General features: G+C 41.1%; 3 protein-coding genes across 3 annotated transcripts in view; 2 read left to right on the forward strand and 1 right to left on the reverse strand.

Moving 5' to 3' along the window:
- The window catches only part of LOC126942542 (zinc finger protein 709), a 143,994-nt gene extending 132,718 nt beyond the window's left edge, over window positions 1-11,276 (forward strand). The window contains exons 3-5 of the mRNA XM_050770256.1: window positions 7,148-7,274; window positions 7,479-7,536; window positions 8,538-11,276. Of these exons, the coding sequence (XP_050626213.1) occupies window positions 7,148-7,274; window positions 7,479-7,536; window positions 8,538-10,275 (1,923 nt within the window). The 3' untranslated portion in view covers window positions 10,276-11,276. The remainder of the gene's footprint in view (window positions 1-7,147; window positions 7,275-7,478; window positions 7,537-8,537) is intronic.
- GET3 (guided entry of tail-anchored proteins factor 3, ATPase) overlaps window positions 1-17,881 on the reverse strand; it is a 422,808-nt gene that overhangs the window by 243,036 nt on the left and 161,891 nt on the right. The window lies entirely within an intron of this gene.
- Window positions 1-17,881, forward strand: part of LOC126942481 (zinc finger protein 44) — a 414,080-nt gene that overhangs the window by 29,050 nt on the left and 367,149 nt on the right. The gene's annotated exons all lie outside the window — the stretch shown is intronic.

Below are 17,881 nucleotides of genomic sequence, written 5' to 3' on the forward strand. Positions count from 1 at the left end.
ATTGCTACCTGCTCTGTTGCTTGATGGCCAGCATGCACTTTCAGCTGCTGCTTTCTGGGAAGCTAGTACTTTGAGTTGTGCTACTCTGTGTTGCATGTTGAGCCCTGCCAAGTCTGGGTTCTATGTTTAGCCAACTGGAGTTGGCAGTTTTGATAATTCCTTAGGTTTTAGGAAGAGGAATATGAGATTGGGATACTCCTTAAAGTGGTCCTGGGTAGTGTTTCTCGGCCTGGACTTATCTGTGTGTTTTGGAGTGAAGCTGTGACTGCTGCTGACCTGACATACAAGGTGCTCATGGGAAAGACTACCTGCCAGAGCAGTCATTTTTGAAAAAGAGACAAAAGAGAGGGGGAAAGGCAGCTGTTAGATGGTGGGCTGAGTCCACACTCCTAATAGCACAGGTCTCACAAGGATCCTTAAGTGCTGCTGCTGTTGCTCTATTGCAGCAAGGATGCTGACCCTCGGGATTATAGGGCACACTCATGGTTCCTCTGCAGCATTGCAAAGGGTTCATTCAAAGCCAGCTTAAGGCCCAGGTCCTTAAACTCTGTAAAGCAGCCACGAGGGACAGGCCCCTAAGCCTGATAATAGTGATTTGTGGCTCTCTGGAGGGAAAAGAACACCCCTCCCCTGTCGAGAGGATTTTGCTGTCAAAATATACCCAGGGACAAAAACAAAAACAAAACAAACATGTTTGGAAGGAAAGGAACAAAAGAAAACATGCTGAGAAAGAGGTCCACAATTTGACCCAATTGGAAATTCCAAATAGACTAAAGGAATTTAGACAACAAAAAAGATAAAAGAGCCTCTCTGTCATAGGCTCTGTATTAATTTTAACATCTTATGTAATGTATTAATTGACACACTATAGGATTAGCCAATACGAGGGCTCAAATTATGGTTATACCTGGTAGACCCACTAAAATTTAAGCAAGGTATCCCCTAATAATCTTAAGGGAGTTACTGAATATAAAATAGAGGACAAATAAGTATGTCTCATCTTAGCCATCATAACTGTGCCTAAATTCCCCATGTTCATAGCACCCAGTGTCCTAAAATATCCCAGAGTGAACAGGTGAACTCTAAACCAGTGAGTCATAAGTGAAATTTAAATTAAATTTAAATGAAATCTTTGGCACTTACAAATTGGCTTGACAGAATGAGACCCTATGGAACTTACTCCCTAGTTAAATTAGTTATGATGGCTTAATATAAATTGAACAGGGCCTTGAAGGATTGAAAAATATTATATAAAACCTATTTAGTGAGGAAGTGATTGCTTCTCGTTTTAACAGTACACTTTGGCCTTTCTTAAACTTGCAAAGAATGAATGGCAACCCACAATGGATTACCACAACCTTAATGCTGTGGTTGCACTCATTAAGCCCCTATACCAATACCCAACATGGAAATTACTGACACCATCCAACTGATCTCACAGATTTCACCGTCTCACAGATTTGTATATGTCTGTTCTGTTTCTCACCATCTCACGGATTTGTTTATGTCTGTTCTGTTTAGTGCTTATTTCAACAGCCACTTAGCTGTAGTTTGCAGTTTTACCTCTGAAGGCTGATTATACACCTTTACCTAGTTTCCCAAGGGAACCTCAACAGCCTTGCCATCACAGTCTTTGCATGCAAAATCTGAACTGCATCCACCTTTCTCCAGGAGCACAGGTATGACATTACATTAATGACAGCCTTGTCTGAGCTCCAGGAGCACAGGTATGACATTACATTAATGACAGCCTTGTCTGAGGACATTGTTTTGACATTCATTCAGGATACATAAATACTGAAAAAAAATAGAGCTTACAAAAAGTCCATTGCTCCACATATAAAATAAGAGACCTTTATGTTTTGGTTAAATTCCTAAAAACCATTTGGTAAAAGGAGGGCCGCTCCATCCCTGACAGTACTATGAAATAGCTATTGTCCCTCTGACTACCCACAGCATCTTCTAGGTTCTTTTGATGTTCTGGAGGCAACATAGTCCTTGTTTATAAATTTTACTTAAGCCCATTTATGCTGTTACTTGCAAATTGGCCCACCTTAAATGGGTACCCCTACCACAAAAGGCTCTAGAGTCTTTTTCATTCTCTTAACACAGAGCTTTCGTAGAGGAGGAGCTTTTTCATTTTAATGAAGTCAAACTTACTGATTTATTTTGTATGGATTTTGCTTATATCTAAAAATTTATCACCAAACACAGGGTCACCTACGTTTTCTTCTTTATTAACTGTTAGGTATCCTATAGCTTTACTTTTTTTTTTTTTTTTTTGAGACAAGGTCTCCCTCTGTTGCCCAGGCCAGAGCGCAGTAGTGCAATCTTGACTTACTGCAGCCTCAACCTCCTGGGTGCAAGCACTCCTCCCACTTCAGCCTCCTGAGTAGGTGGGACTACAAGTGTGCACCACCACACCTGGCTAATTTTTCTATTTTTTGTAGAGATCGGTTCCCACTTAGTTGCCCAGGCTGGTCTCAAACTCCTGACTTCAAGCTGTCCTCCTGCCATGGCCTCCCAGAGTGCTGGGATTACAGGCATGAGCCACTGCTCCTGGCCTAGATTTTACATTTAGATCTATGATCCATTTTGAGCCAGTTTTTGTCTAAGGTGTAACGTCTGTTTCTAGATTCGTGTTTTTTTCATTGTGTTTTGCATGTAGATGTTCAGTTTTTCCAACACTGTTGACAAAGGCTATCTTTTTTCATTGAATTACCATTGGTCATTTGTTGAAAATCAGGCGACTCATTGAGTCTATACTACACCAATGTGAGTCTGTAAGAAAGCAATTGACTTGTGTGTGTGTGTGTGTGTGTGTGTGTGTGTGTATATATATATATATATATTTTTTTTTTTTTTTTTTGAGACGGAGTCTTGCTCTATCACCCAGGCTGGAGTGCAGTGGCCTGATCTCGGCTCACTGCAAGCTCCGCCTCCCGGGTTCACGCCATTCTCCTGCCTCAGCCTCCCGAGTAGCTGGGACTACAGGCGCCCGCCACCACGCCCAGCTAATTTTTTGTATTTTTAGTAGAGATGGGGTTTCACTGTGTTAGCCAGGATGGTCTTGATCTCCTGACCTCGTGATCCTCCCGCCTCAGCCTCCCAAAGTGCTGGGATTACAGGCGTGAGCCACCGTGCGTGGCCTGACTTTTGTATATTAAGATTATATCCTTCAACCTTGCTATGCTTCCTTTCCCCCTAGTTTGAGGAGTTTGTTGTGGATTCTTTGATTTTATTTTATTTTATTTTTTTATTTTTTATTTTTATTTTTTTTTTGAGACAGAGTCTCGCTTTGTCGCCCAGGCTGGAGTGCAGTGGCGCGATCTTGGCTCACTGCAAGCTCCGCCTCCCGGGTTCACGCCATTCTCCTGCCTCAGCCTCCGAGTAGCTGGGACTACAGGTACACACCACCACGCCTGGCTAATTTTTTGTATTTTTGGTAGAGACGGGGTTTCACCGTGTTAGCCAGGATGGTCTCGATCTCCTGACCTCGTGATCCGCCCGCCTCGGCCTCCCAAAGTGCTGGGATTACAGGCGTGAGCCACCGTGCCTGGCGAGATTTTATACTTAGACAATCATGTCACATGCGACAAAGACAGTGATATTTCTTCCTTCCCTATCTGTATCTCTTCTCCCCTCCCCTCTCCTCTCCTCTCATTAGTTACACTTTGAGTATAATCTGTTGAGTAGGAGTGGTAAGAGGGGACATCTTTGCCCATTTCCTCATCTTACCAGGAAAGCATCTAGTTTCTCACTATTAAATATGATATTAGCGGCAGGTTTCCTATAAATACTGCTTCTCAAAAAGAGGAAGGTCTATCTCCAGTTTCTTATCATAAATGCATGTTGGAATTTGCCCGTAACTTTTTCATTTTTATTTTCCCACTTATATTTGTGATATTAGTAATTTCTATTCTCTCTCTCTCTTTCAGTTAGCGTACCGTACATTTATCAAATATATTGATCTTTTCAAATAAACACCTTTGGTTTTGTTTAATTTCTCTTTTTACTATTTCTTCTGTTGTGTGTTTACTTTGGGTTTAATTTGCTCATATTTTCTTGCTTTCCTAATGTAGATGCTTAGATTCTTTTTTTTTTTTTTTTTTTTTTTGCTGTGTCTTCTATACTGGAGTGCAGTGGCGCCATCTCAGCTCGGCTCACTGCAAGCTCTGCCTCCCGGATTCACGCCATTCTCCTATCTCAGCCTCCTAAGTAGCTGGGACTACAGGCGCCCGCCACCACGCCCGGCTAATTTTTTGTATTTTTAGTAGAGACGGGGTTTCACCGTGTTAGCCAGGATGGTCTCGATCTCCTGACCTCGTGATCCACCTGCCTCGGCCTCCCAAAGTGCTGGGATTACAGGCGTGAGCCACCACGCCCGGCTAGATTCTTTTTTTATAGGCAGAATCTCACTCTGTTGCCCAGGCTGGAGTACAGTGCTGCGATCTCGACTCACTGCAACCTCTGCATCCTGGGTTCAAGCGATTCTTCTACTTCAGCCTCCCAAGTAGCTGGGATTATAGGTGTGAGCCACCGTGCCCAGCCCTGTTCATTTAGTTTTACTTTGCATACTAGTTCATTTATATTGCACGTATGTCAGATATTTTTCTGCTGCTTTGTGGTTTGTCTTTTAACTTTTTTTTTTTTTTTTTTTTTTGAGACGGAGTCTCGCTCTGTCGCCCAGGCTGGAGTGCAGTGGCCGGATCTCAGCTCACTGCAAGCTCTGCCTCCCGGGTTTACGCCATTCTCCTGCCTCAGCCTCCCAAGTAGCTGGGACTACAGGCACCCGCCACCTCGCCCGGCTAGTTTTTTGTATTTTCTAGTAGAGACAGGGTTTCACCAGGTTAGCCAGGGTGGTCTCGATCTCCTGACCTCGTGATCCGCCCGTCTCGGCCTCCCAAAGTGCTGGGATTACAAGCTTGAGCCACTGCACCCGGCCATAACTTTCTTGATTTTAGGATATTTGAAGTTTTCAGTCTCATCCTTTATGGCTTACTCTTACATGAGAAAATTCTCCCTACTCTTGCATCTAAAAAAAATTGCCTGTGACTTTTGAAAGAGTTTTAATTCTATTCTTCACGTTTAAATCTACATTAAATTGGTTATTGTCTATGGAATAGAGCTAATGCAATGCTTTTTCCAATTAGATAACAGTTTTTCTACATGTATTAAAGTGTTAGTGATCTCTTCCATTCCCCTACAATGCTTGCTCTATCATTAATCAATTTTCCTTATAAATGCCAGTCCATTGAAGACACTTTCCCCCTCCCTTGTTCTATTTATCTCTCTGCGTGTTATGCTGTTAGGAGGGTTATAGTTTGAAAATCCTTGATACATTCTAGGCAAGTATTTATGTTGCTCTTCAAAAGACTTTACCCATTGTTTGACATTTATTGTTCCTCTTAGGTTTGGAAAAGTAGTTTTTCTTGACTCTTTTTTTTTTTTTTTTTTTTTTTTTTTTTTTTTTTTGAGACGGAGTCTCGCTCTGTAGCCCAGGCTGGAGTGCAGTGGCTGGATCTCAGCTCACTGCAAGCTCCGCCTCCCGGGTTCACGCCATTCTCCGGCCTCAGCCTCCCGAGTAGCTGGGGCCGGGCGCGGTGGCTCAAGCCTGTAATCCCAGCACTTTGGGAGGCCGAGATGGGCGGATCACGAGGTCAGGAGATCGAGACCATCCTGGCTAACACGGTGAAACCCCGTCTCTACTAAGAAATACAAAAACTAGCTGGGCGAGGTGGCGGGCGCCTGTAGTTCTTGACTCTTAATAAGTCTGTTTTAGGGATTTGTAGAATTTTATAAAGATATCATTTGGGAGCAGTGGCATCTTGTTGACACTGAGTTTGTTCTAAGAACATGTACCAACTTTCACCTTAATTTAATTCTGCTTTGACTTTACCCAATAACACTTTTTAAAATTAGGATTGTTAAATATCCTTCATTAGCCTTATTTAGTCATAGTTGGCATGGAGGAAAGCAGATGCAAGCCTTTAAATATTCTTTCCTCATGTAATCACATGGAATGGGCTCAATTCCCCAAGCAACAAGTGGTGATATTATATATTGTCTGCTAGGGAAGCTCATTAGAGACCCAGTGCTCACAGTGCTTTTGGGGGGCTGATCAAGTAGGCATCCTCTTGGCATGTGAAAAAGTCCAGACTCTAAAAAGGAAAAAAGGAGTTCAGTATATACTCTATTGATTCCATAAACCATTTAGGCACACTAAGCCACTCCTTTTTTTTTTTTTTTTTTTTTTGAGACATAGTCTCGCTCTGTCACCTAGGCTGGAGTGCAGTGGCATGATCTTGGCTCACTGCAAGCTCCACCTCCCGGGTTCACACCATTCGGCCTCAGCCTCCTGAATAGCTGGGACTACAGGCGCCTGCCACCACGCCCAGCTGTTTTTTTGTATTTTTATTAGAGACAGGATTTGACTGTGTTAGCCAGGATGGTCTCAATCTCCTGACCTCGTCTGTAATGCCAGCACTTTGGGAGGCCGAGGTGGGCGGATCACGAGGTCAGGAGATCGAGACCATCCTGGCTAACATGGTGAAACCCCGTCTCTACTAAATATACAAAAAATTAGCCGGGCATAGTGGCAGGTGCCTGTAGTCCCAGTTACTGGGGAGGTTGAGGCAGGAGAATGGCGTGAACCCCGGAGGTGGAGGTTGCAGTGAGCCGAGATGGCGCCACTGTACTCCAGCCTGGGTAACAGAGCAAGACTCCATCTCACACACACACACAAAAATCTCGTACAGATTTGACCCTGTGTTTCATGGGATGCTAAGTGATATAGTACATGATAAGGCAGGAGATAAAAAGTATTTTTCTTACAAGGAATTGTTCGTCTTAAACTGGAAATATTTGTTTCATTTCTATAGCATTTCTCCAAGATGCTGTGTGTCCTGTCATTGGAGAGCAGAAGACTTGAAGTGATCATAGTAAAAATGTAAAAATACTTTCCAAATATTCATGGTGGTGTTAAATTTATGAAGAAGTAAGTGTGGACAGAGATTTGAGTTCTGATGTCAAAGTTATAGGATAAATGGAGAAAAAGGAATTATATATGGACTTTTAATGAACTGAGTATATATCCTCAGTGCTGTCAGTCTCACCCGTCCTCCTCTATACATGTGGGATGTTTCAGGACTCAGTGGTCTTTGAGGATGTGGCTGTGAACTTCACCCAGGAGGAGTGGGCTTTGCTGGGTCCCTCTCAGAAGAAACTCTACAGAGATGTGATGCAAGAAACCTTTGTTAACTTGGCCTCTATAGGTAAGACTGAAATTATTCCCTCACTTAGTCAATTAGAGAACAAGTGTTTCTTGTTCATCAACAAGGTTCCAAGGTTTAGGATGTTGAAAGGGAATACTTTGGTAAATAAATCAGACAGGATAACAGCTCATCCTAGATTTAGAATCTAATACTTTTTCTATAATTTCAAATAGTTTTAATGATTTTTCTGGGCCTGCATTTTAGGGGAAAACTGGGAGGAGAAGAACACTGAGGACCACAAAAATCAGGGGAGAAAGCTAAGGTGAGTTGTACTTACAAAAGAAAATACTGTCTTATGAGAGAATCTTAGCATGGCATTAAGTTTAAAAAATGAATAATTGGAAGAAGCCCTATTTCATATTTATTTGTTGAAAATTGTTGCCAAGAAAGTTTTCTTAAAAATGGTACAGATGGCTGGGCACTGTGGCTCACGCCTGTAATCCCAGCACTTTGGGAGGCCGAGGCGGGCGGATCACAAGGTCAGGAGATCGAGACCAAGGTGAAACCCCGTCTCCACTAAAAATACAAAAAATACACCGGGCGCGGTGGCAGGCACTTGTAGTCCCAGCTACTCAGGAGGCTGAGGCAGGAGAATGGCGTGAACCCGGGAGACGGAGCTTGCAGTGAGCCGAGATCGCGCCACTGCACTCCAGCCTGGGGGATAGAGCAAGACTCTGTCTCAAAAAAAAAAAAAAAAAAAAAAAAAAAGGTACAGTTGTTCAGTATTTGAAAAATATTTCACCTGGAAACAATATTAAGAAACTCTATATTATGAATTTTGGCCAGGCATGGTGGCTCATGCCTGTAATCCCAGCACTTTGAGAGGCTGAGGTGGGCAGATCACCTGAGGTGTGGAGTTCGAGGCTAGCCTGGCCAACATGGCAAAACCCTGCCTCTACTGAAAATCCAAAAATTAGCCAGGTGTGGTGGTGGGGTCCTGTAATCCCAGCTACTCGTGAGGCTGAGGCAGAATTGCTTGAACCCAGGAGATGGAGGTTGCAGTGAGCCAAGATTGTGCCACTGCACTGCAGCCTCGGCAGCAGAGCAAGACTCTTCTCAAAAAAAAAAAAGAACTCTATATTATGAGTTTTATTGTTTTGATAATGGCTCTGGTCAAGTACTCTTCCTGAGCATTCATAACATACACTTCCCCTGAAAATGGCAAAAGTGTAATTCTACTACCTACTAATGATTGTGAAATAATAATTATAAAATTATTTTTAAAAGCCACTAATTGTGTGCTTTTTTTTTTTTTTCTCACAGAAGTCATATGGTAGAGAGGCTCCGTGAAAGGAAAGAAGATAGTCAGTTTGGAGAAACCATCAGTCAGACTCCAAATCCTAAACCAAACAAGAAAACTTTTACTAGGGTAAAACCATATGAATGCAGTATGTGTGGAAAGGACTATATGTGTCATTCATCTCTTAATAGGCACATGAGATCTCATACTGAACATAGATCATATGAGTATCATAAATATGGAGAGAAGTCATATGAATGTAAGGAATGTGGGAAAAGATTCAGCTTTCGAAGTTCATTTCGAATCCATGAAAGAACTCACACTGGAGAGAAACCCTACAAATGTAAGCAGTGTGGTAAGGCTTTCAGTTGGCCCAGTTCCTTTCAAATACATGAAAGAACTCATACTGGAGAGAAACCTTATGAATGTAAGGAATGTGGGAAGGCCTTCATTTATCACACAACCTTTCGAGGACACATGAGAATGCACACAGGAGAGAAACCCTATAAATGTAAAGAATGTGGGAAAACATTCAGTCATCCCAGCTCTTTTCGAAATCATGAAAGAACTCACTCTGGAGAGAAACCCTATGAATGTAAACAATGTGGAAAAGCCTTCAGATATTACCAAACTTTTCAAATACATGAAAGGACTCACACTGGGGAAAAACCCTATCAGTGTAAGCAATGTGGTAAAGCTCTTAGTTGTCCCACATCCTTTCGAAGTCATGAAAGGATTCACACTGGAGAAAAACCCTATAAATGTAAAAAATGTGGCAAAGCCTTCAGTTTTCCTAGTTCCTTTAGAAAACATGAAAGGATTCATACAGGAGAGAAACCCTATGATTGTAAGGAATGTGGGAAAGCATTCATTTCTCTTCCAAGCTATCGAAGACATATGATAATGCACACTGGAAATGGACCTTATAAATGCAAGGAATGTGGGAAAGCCTTTGATTGTCCTAGTTCTTTTCAAATCCATGAACGAACTCACACTGGAGAGAAACCCTTTGAATGTAAACAGTGTGGTAAAGCCTTCAGTTGTTCCAGTTCCTTTCGAATGCATGAAAGAACTCACACTGGAGAGAAACCCCATGAATGTAAACAGTGTGGTAAAGCCTTTAGTTGTTCCAGTTCTGTTCGAATACATGAAAGGACTCACACTGGAGAGAAACCCTATGAATGTAAACAGTGTGGAAAAGCCTTCAGTTGTTCCAGTTCCTTTCGAATGCATGAAAGAATTCACACTGGAGAGAAACCCTATGAATGTAAACAGTGTGGTAAAGCCTTTAGTTTTTCTAGTTCCTTTCGGATGCATGAAAGGACTCACACTGGAGAGAAACCCTATGAATGTAAACAGTGTGGTAAAGCCTTCAGTTGTTCCAGTTCCTTTCGAATGCATGAAAGGACTCACACTGGAGAGAAACCCTACGAATGTAAACAGTGTGGTAAGGCGTTTAGTTGTTCCAGTTCCATTCGAATACATGAAAGGACTCACACTGGAGAGAAACCTTATGAGTGTAAACAATGTGGTAAGGCCTTCAGTTGTTCTAGTTCTGTTCGAATGCATGAAAGGACTCACACTGGAGAGAAACCCTATGAATGTAAACAATGTGATAAAGCCTTCAGTTGCTCACGTTCCTTTCGAATCCATGAACGAACTCACACTGGAGAGAAACCCTATGCGTGTCAACAATGTGGTAAAGCCTTCAAGTGTTCCCGTTCCTTTCGAATACATGAAAGAGTTCATAGCGGAGAGTAACCCTATGTATGTAAGCAATATGGCAAAGTTTTCAGTTGTCCTATTCCATTTTTTTTTCTTTTTTTTTTTGAGATGAAGTCTCACTCTGTCACCCCGGCTGGAGTACAGTAGTGCGATTACAGCTCACTGCAACCTCTGTCTCCTGGGTTCAAGTGATTCTCTTGCCTCAGCTTCCTGGGTAGCTGGAACTACCGGTGTGAACCACCATGCCCACCTACTTTTTGTGTTTTTAGTAGAGATGGGGTTTCACCACGTTGGCCAGGCTGGTCTCGAACTCCTGACCTCAGACGATCTGCCTGCCTTGGCCTCCCAAAGTGTTGGATTACAGGTGTGAGCCACCGCATCTGGCTCCCATTTCCTTTTGAAGACATGAAATTATTCATATTTCAGAGAAACCCTATGACTATAAGACATGGGGATACCTTCAGTTCTTTACATGTGAATATGAGGAAGCATTCATACTGGACAGGAAACCCTGTGAATGTAGGCAATGTGGGAAAACCTTCAATGGTCATGTGACCTTTTAAAGATCATGAGAAGGCATATGAAGTATAAAGAATTTTCATATGCCCTATAAATATAAAGAATTAATAACCTTAAAAATGTAAAGAATGTGGAAAACTCTATAATTGTAAAGAATGTGGAAAAACCTTTATTTGTCTCAGTTTACTTGGAAGCCATGAACAAACTCACACTGGAAAGCGACTTCTTGAATATAGACATTGTGAGAAAGCCTTCAGTTCGCCCATATACTTATATGTGAGAATGCAGACTGGATAGAAATCCTATAAAAGTGAGAAATAACAATGTTTTCAATTTTAACAAATGCTCATGTGATACTCCCTTATGTGTGAAATTTCAATCTCGTTGAAACTCCCACTAGGGAGGTGTTGTATAAATGTAGATAATATGGGAAAGCCTGATGCAAATTAATTCATGTATATTGTTCTAGAAAATTCACAACATGACAGAAGTGTTATAAAATATAGTGTCAGTTACTGATTTTTTTTTTTTTTTTTTTTTTTTTTTTTTGAGACGGAGTCTTGCTCTGTCACCCAGGCTGGAGTGCAGTGGCCGGATCTCAGCTCACTGCAAGCTCCGCCTCCCGGGTTCACGCCATTCTCCGGCCTCAGCCTCCCGAGTAGCTGGGACTACAGGCACCCGCCACTTCGCCCGGCTAGTTTTTTGTATTTTTTAGTAGAGACGGGGTTTCACCATATTAGCCAGGATGGTCTCGATCTCCTGACCTCATGATCCGCCCGTCTCGGCCTCCCAAAGTGCTGGGATTACAGGCTTGAGCCACCGCGCCCGGCCAGTTACTGATTCTTAAAGTGGATCTCTGAATTATGGATTTCTATTTCACAAAAGAACATTGAGATGAGATAATTCTGTAAGCTCTTATACAGTTGTACACAAGTTAAATTGATAGTATTTTTTCATTAAATCAGTTTCTGAAATTTTGTCTTTCCATATTGAAGTCTGTTAGATTCATGAGTGAATTGAAGTGTATTTATAATAAGCTAGTAGTTTTGATTTTTATGTATTTTTTAGTTGTGCTGTAACGGGCCATCAAAAAATCACAATTTGGTAATCTTTAGGATTTCCTACTGGCCTTATGTGGCAGGTACTAGATATCATTATATGTATTTCATCTTTCTGACCAAAAGAAGCTTTTTTAGAGGAAGACAGAATGCCCTTTTTTCTATTTTTTTATGCTAAAAAATAATCATAATAAATTTTTGAGTCTGCAAAGTTTATCATGCAGTATACTCTCTCATTGGAATTATTATTTTCATTTTCTGATCTTTGCTATTTGTAATTCTTTCTGGCTGTGATTTGGATAATAGGCTTTGCATTAATAAGAGAGACCTGAGATAGAACCATATAACCTATAGCTGGAAATGGCTGTCCTGGGTTGTGTTAACATGGGTGATGTTGTGACTTATGTTTTCTGTAATCTATCCTTTTATGGCTCCATGGTATAACTGACCAATAGCCTACTTGCAGGAGATATGGAAGGCAGAAGTAAAGAAAGCATTAGTCAGGTTTTATAGCCACCATATGTGGAGACAGATGGATGCATAGGGGCTTCAGGGACACCTGCTTCCACCACATTGTCCTGATCCTTTGCTCTGCCAGCTGAGAGTATTCTTAGAACCACCACTAACTGCTTGACTGCCATATTTGCCTGCCTCCCTCCCTCCCACCCTCCCTTCCCTCCCTCCCTCCCTTCCTTCCTTTCTTTCTTTCCCTTTCTTTTCTTTCTTTTTCTGAGATGGAGTCTTGCTCTGTTGCCCAGGCCGAAGTGCAGTGGCATGATCTTGGCTCACTGCAACCTCTGCCTCCTGGGTTCAAGCAATTGTCCTGCCCTAGCCTCCCAAGTAGCTGGGATTACAGGTGCCCGCCACCAAACCCAGCTAAATTTTTTTGTATTTTTAGTAGAGACAGGGTTTCATCATGTTGGCCAGGCTGGTCTCAAACTCCTGACTTCATGATCCGCCCACCTTGGCCTCCCACAGTGCTAAGATTACAGGTGTGAACCACTGTGCATGGCCCCAGCTGCCATATTTTCAGAGATGTAGTTTTCCACAGATTGTCTTCGAAAGTTCTACTCAAAGATGCACTGCAGTTTGGATTTTCCTAGAAACTCTAATGTGTCCACCAGGCAACTATTTAGATTCTTAAGGTTGGGAATATTCTCTGATGCTCTGACTTACCTCATCTCTAGGTTGAATTTATCAAAGGTATTATTTATGTAATAAACACCATGTTTTGTTAACAGTACAAGTGACTGTGTGTTTCTGATTCCACCATGACAACTACAGTGATGCAGTCAAAAAGGACTACACGGGTGTTTGTCCCTCCACTGCATTGTGCATTGAATGCACTTACCCAGTCCTGCAGTGTAAGAATAAGCACCTTCCTAATATCAAGCAGATAGTCGGTGTTTCCTATTACAGTTGAATGTAATCTCTCAGTACATTTTCAGTTTTGTTTCATTTTATGTGATTAAAAACTATGTGTATGTTTTTGTTGAACAGAACCTTCTGTAGATGTTTCTTAGAAATATTTTATTAACTGTTTTCAAATAACTTGTATGCTATCACTTGTTGTCTGCAAGGATATATTAAAATATTCCATTGCAATTATAGATTTTCAGATTAAGTTTTTAAGTTTATTGAGTTAATCCTCATATATTCTGAGTCAATATTGTGTGCATACAAGATGAAGTATTGTCCTTAGGAATTTTTTATTTTTTAATTCTTAATATAGTTATGATTTTTTCCCAGAAAATCAATTTATCATGCATTCATAATACCAAAAACTTATATCATGGTTGTTTCTGTGCCTTTTTTCCAAAGATCACCAGGATCACACCTGTAGTCAAAAGAGGAGTGTTAAGAATTGTAGTAATAAGAATGATATTAAACCATAGGATCACACCTGTAGTCAAGAGAGGAGTGTCAAGAATTGTAGTAATGGCCGGGCGCGGTGGCTCAAGCCTGTAATCCCAGCACTTTGGGAGGCCGAGGCGGGTGGATCACGAGGTCAGGAGATCGAGACCATCCTGGCTAACATGGTGAAACCCCGTCTCTACTAAAAATACAAAAAACTAGCCGGGCGTGGTGGCGGGCGCCTGTAGTCCCAGCTACTCGGAGGCTGAGGCAGGAGAATGGCGTGAACCTGGGAGGCGGAGCTTGCAGTGAGCCGAGATCGCGGCACTGCACTCCAGCCTAGGTGACACAGCGCGAGACTCCGTCTCAAAAAAAAAAAAAAAAAAAAAAAAAAAAAAGAATTGTAGTAATAAGAATGATAATAAACCATAAATGACTCTGAGGAGTATCAGTAAGAGGGTGCTCGGCCGGGCGCGGTGGCTCATGCCTGTAATCCAGCACTTTGGGAGGCCGACGTGGGCGGATCACAAGGTCAGGAGTTCGAGACCAGCCTGGCCAACGTGGGAAACCCCGTCTCTACTAAAAAATATATAAAAATTGGCCGGGCATGGTGGTGTGCGCCTGTAATCCCAGCTACTTGAGAAGCTGAGGCAGGAGAATTGCTTGAACCCCAGGAGGTGGAGGTTGCAGTGAGCCAAGACCACGCCACTGCGCTCCAGCCTGGGCCACAGAGCAAGACTCCATCTCAAAAAATAAAAAAATAAAAAAGAGGGTGCTCAAAAAGACTTCATTTTGGATTTGGATTTTTGTTAGGTGACTTGTTTGCTAATCACCAAACTGAGGCACTCCTGTGTGTGTTGCATGCTGTGAGGTGAACTTAATTGTGTCACTGGTAATCATAATTCTTATCTAGAGGCAGGAAGAATGAAGTGGAGCTAAACCTAATTCGTAAGAAACCACTCACTTGGATTAATGAGTAGAGGGCAATTTTGGTCATTTTAATGGCTTCAACTCTGTTCTCTTTTACCATTTTTAGAGACATGGTTATTGTTTTTGTCTTGATCCATCATGGTTGCTGAGTAGCTTTGTCTGATGAAGGAAGTGTGACATTTTTCTCTTCAACAGGATAAGACTTGGCCTAACCTGAGTGTGAGGTCAGATCCTAGTCCTGTGGAACTGTTCTTAACCTTTTTTATTATCTAAACATGGAAATATTTCTTACGGTGTATTGGACAATGTTTTCCACAAAATATCTCAGTTAAAATATATAAGTTCACTTAGTCTTTAGCAAACTATATAATACTTTTTTTCTCCTTTGTGCACTAGCAGAGTCCAATAAGTGTAGATAAGTTTTCAGAGACCACAAACCTAGCAAGATGGAAAGACAGAATCACTGTTCAAATCAAGCCATGTTGCTCTTGATGCTCATTTTTTAACCTTTCTCATAGGCCTGGCACTGTAGTATCAAAGCATACACAGTTCAGCACAAATGATCAAGACATTCCATGCTATGGATATAGAAACATGAAACATCCCTGGGATGAACAGTAATGATTCCCCATAAACAAAGGTGTAGATATGGTTCATCTTTATTTTTATAATGGATAAAAGTTTTGAGACATGTAAAGTGTGATCATGAGTTTGGATGTGAGTATTTAGGATTTGAGATGTCCTATTGATTTGGGCCACAGGTATTGGTGATGTTGACATTTCCGTTTAATGTCATTTGAAAGATTCTTAAGTTGCCTTGGATATGCGGCATGATCATTTTGCTGTTGTGCAGATAGAATCACCCAATATGTACCACCCAAAAGATCTATGGATGTTTAGAGGGTAATTTTCAAGAAATAATGGAGGTGAGCTGCAGACAGGGAATCATTTTGCATAACAGCCTAATTTAGTGGAAAGGAAGAATATCTGGTGTCATCATATAAGGAAAAATTTAATGCCTTCTTATAAGAGGAGTAGTTTGAATCTTTTTGTTTCAATGATCCAGAAAGCCCCCAAATCCCAATTTGGTATTCACATGTTTGAGAAGAGTGGGGGGAAAGTCAAATATTTGTGTCTTATTAAATTTGAGCAAAGGAAATAAAATCTTTGTCCTTTTTTTCAGTGATAACTTACGTTAGTACTTGGCACTATGATTTCATAATTATGAGTATCTCATTTGATTGCTCAACCAATCAGTTCTCCCATGTTACAAATGAATAAAGTTAAGTACAGAGCACAGGATTCTACCCAAACTCACGTAACTCAGAATCATGGAATCTCTGGATTTTGAAGTCCTAATGTGTGCTGCCACCTGTACTGGGCACTGCCCCCCCCAAAAAAATTACTTGAGGCCAGGAGTTTGAGATCAGCCTGGGCAATATAGCAAGACCTTGTCTCTACAAAAAAAATTAAAAATTAACTGAGTGTTGTGGTGCATGCCTGTAGCCCTAGCTACTCAGAAGGCTGAGGTGGGAGGATCAGTTGAGCCCAGGAGTTCAAGGCTGCAGTGAGCTATGATTACACCACTGCACTTTAGCCTAGGTGACAGAGCAAAACCCTGTCTTAAAAAAAAAAAAAAGATCATTTTCTGCGGCTTTTGGGATGATCCTATGATAATAGATCCCTTATTCTGTAAATATGGCATATTAATATATATTTATATGTGAGACCAACATTGCTTTTCTGAGCTCAATCCAACTTGGTCATGTTGTATAGGTCTTTTTTTATATTGCTGGATTCAATTTGCTGGTATTTTTTTGGGCCTCTGCAGCTATATTCAAAAGAGGTATTTGTGGACCATTTTCTACTATATAGTATAGGATTATCTAGTATAGCCTATAGTGTGTTTACATGTACATTTATAGATATATTTGTGTGTATAATATGTAATATATTGCATAATGATATATAATTGTATATATTATACATAACTGGTATATGTTATGTATAACTAAAATATGTAATTACTATTATGCTATACTGCATAATACAGTTTTATACTATTATAGCATAGTTATATAGTCTGTGTCTCTTGTATGAGGGTTTTCAGATCCTTGCTAACCCACACATTATTCAAAGAAGTGAATCACATCCTCCCAGGGGAACCAAGGGTTAATTCACCCTTTTGATACTACAAAGCCTGTTTCCCACAGCCATGTTTGGGCCCTCTGCTCCCAAATGCATTTTCTTTGTGGATCTGCATGACTTACGGTACCCTCCTCATCTGGGCTGTGAATATATATGACTAATAAACTGTTGTTAGTTTCATTTGTCCAGTGATGGATATCATGTGTTAGGCTACCTAGGTAGCCCTAGGGCCCTAATTCCTTTCTCACTAATGGGGTGAGTGGGAGGCTATTGAAACATGCACATCCATGATACCCCATGGTCAGGCACTGATGAGGAAAGAAAAGAAGGTACATTTGTATCAGTCCTTTCCAAAGCATGAGAGGATGTAACTCAACTGTTCTCCCAAAGCAAAACAAGTAGCCAAGGGGCCTACGTTGTTTTCTGTAGTACTGCAGCTTACCAGCATGTCAAAGGGATTATCTTGAGATCATAAGGCTGCTGGTCCCCACCAGGGTCTTAGACAAAATTACCTTATTGGATGTAGGTGCTAATCTCAGAAAGATTGAGTGGCAATCCCTGGAGTCAGAGGTGGTCCCATCCAATGTAGGTTGCTGGTGTTCTGAACTTTTCCCTATAATCACACAGATGGTCCATAACACAGGTGATCAGTCAGAACCAACCAACCTGACACTCGCAACTTTTTATGAATTCTGAGGGATTTTTTTACAGAAAGAAAAGGGAAAAGCAATGATTAGGTGGCATGCTCAGGTCCATAAACCTAACAGCAGATAGAAGCAAATTTCTCCTCTAAAAAGAGGTAAAGAACCTCTAAAAAGAAGCTGAAGCTAAGATCGTACTTAATTTTGATATCTAGATGCTTTCCCACCAAGATCAGGAACAAGGTAAGGATGCCTCCTCTCACCACTGCTATTCATCATCATCCTAGATGTCGTCACTAATGGAATAAAACAAGAAATTTTTTCTTCAATTAATTGAAGTTCCTCTAATACTTCTTTGGACAGGGAGCATTTACTGTTTAAGTTAGAATCACCTCGTAAGGTAGAAAAGAGGTGAGACATAGCATAAGTAGGAATGCCTAAAGTGGGACAAATTCAATGAATGTTTTCTAATAATTTTTGAAAATTACTTAG

The sequence above is a fragment of the Macaca thibetana genome, chromosome 19 (assembly GCF_024542745.1).
Source record: "Macaca thibetana thibetana isolate TM-01 chromosome 19, ASM2454274v1, whole genome shotgun sequence".
Taxonomy (NCBI): Eukaryota; Metazoa; Chordata; class Mammalia; order Primates; family Cercopithecidae; genus Macaca; species Macaca thibetana.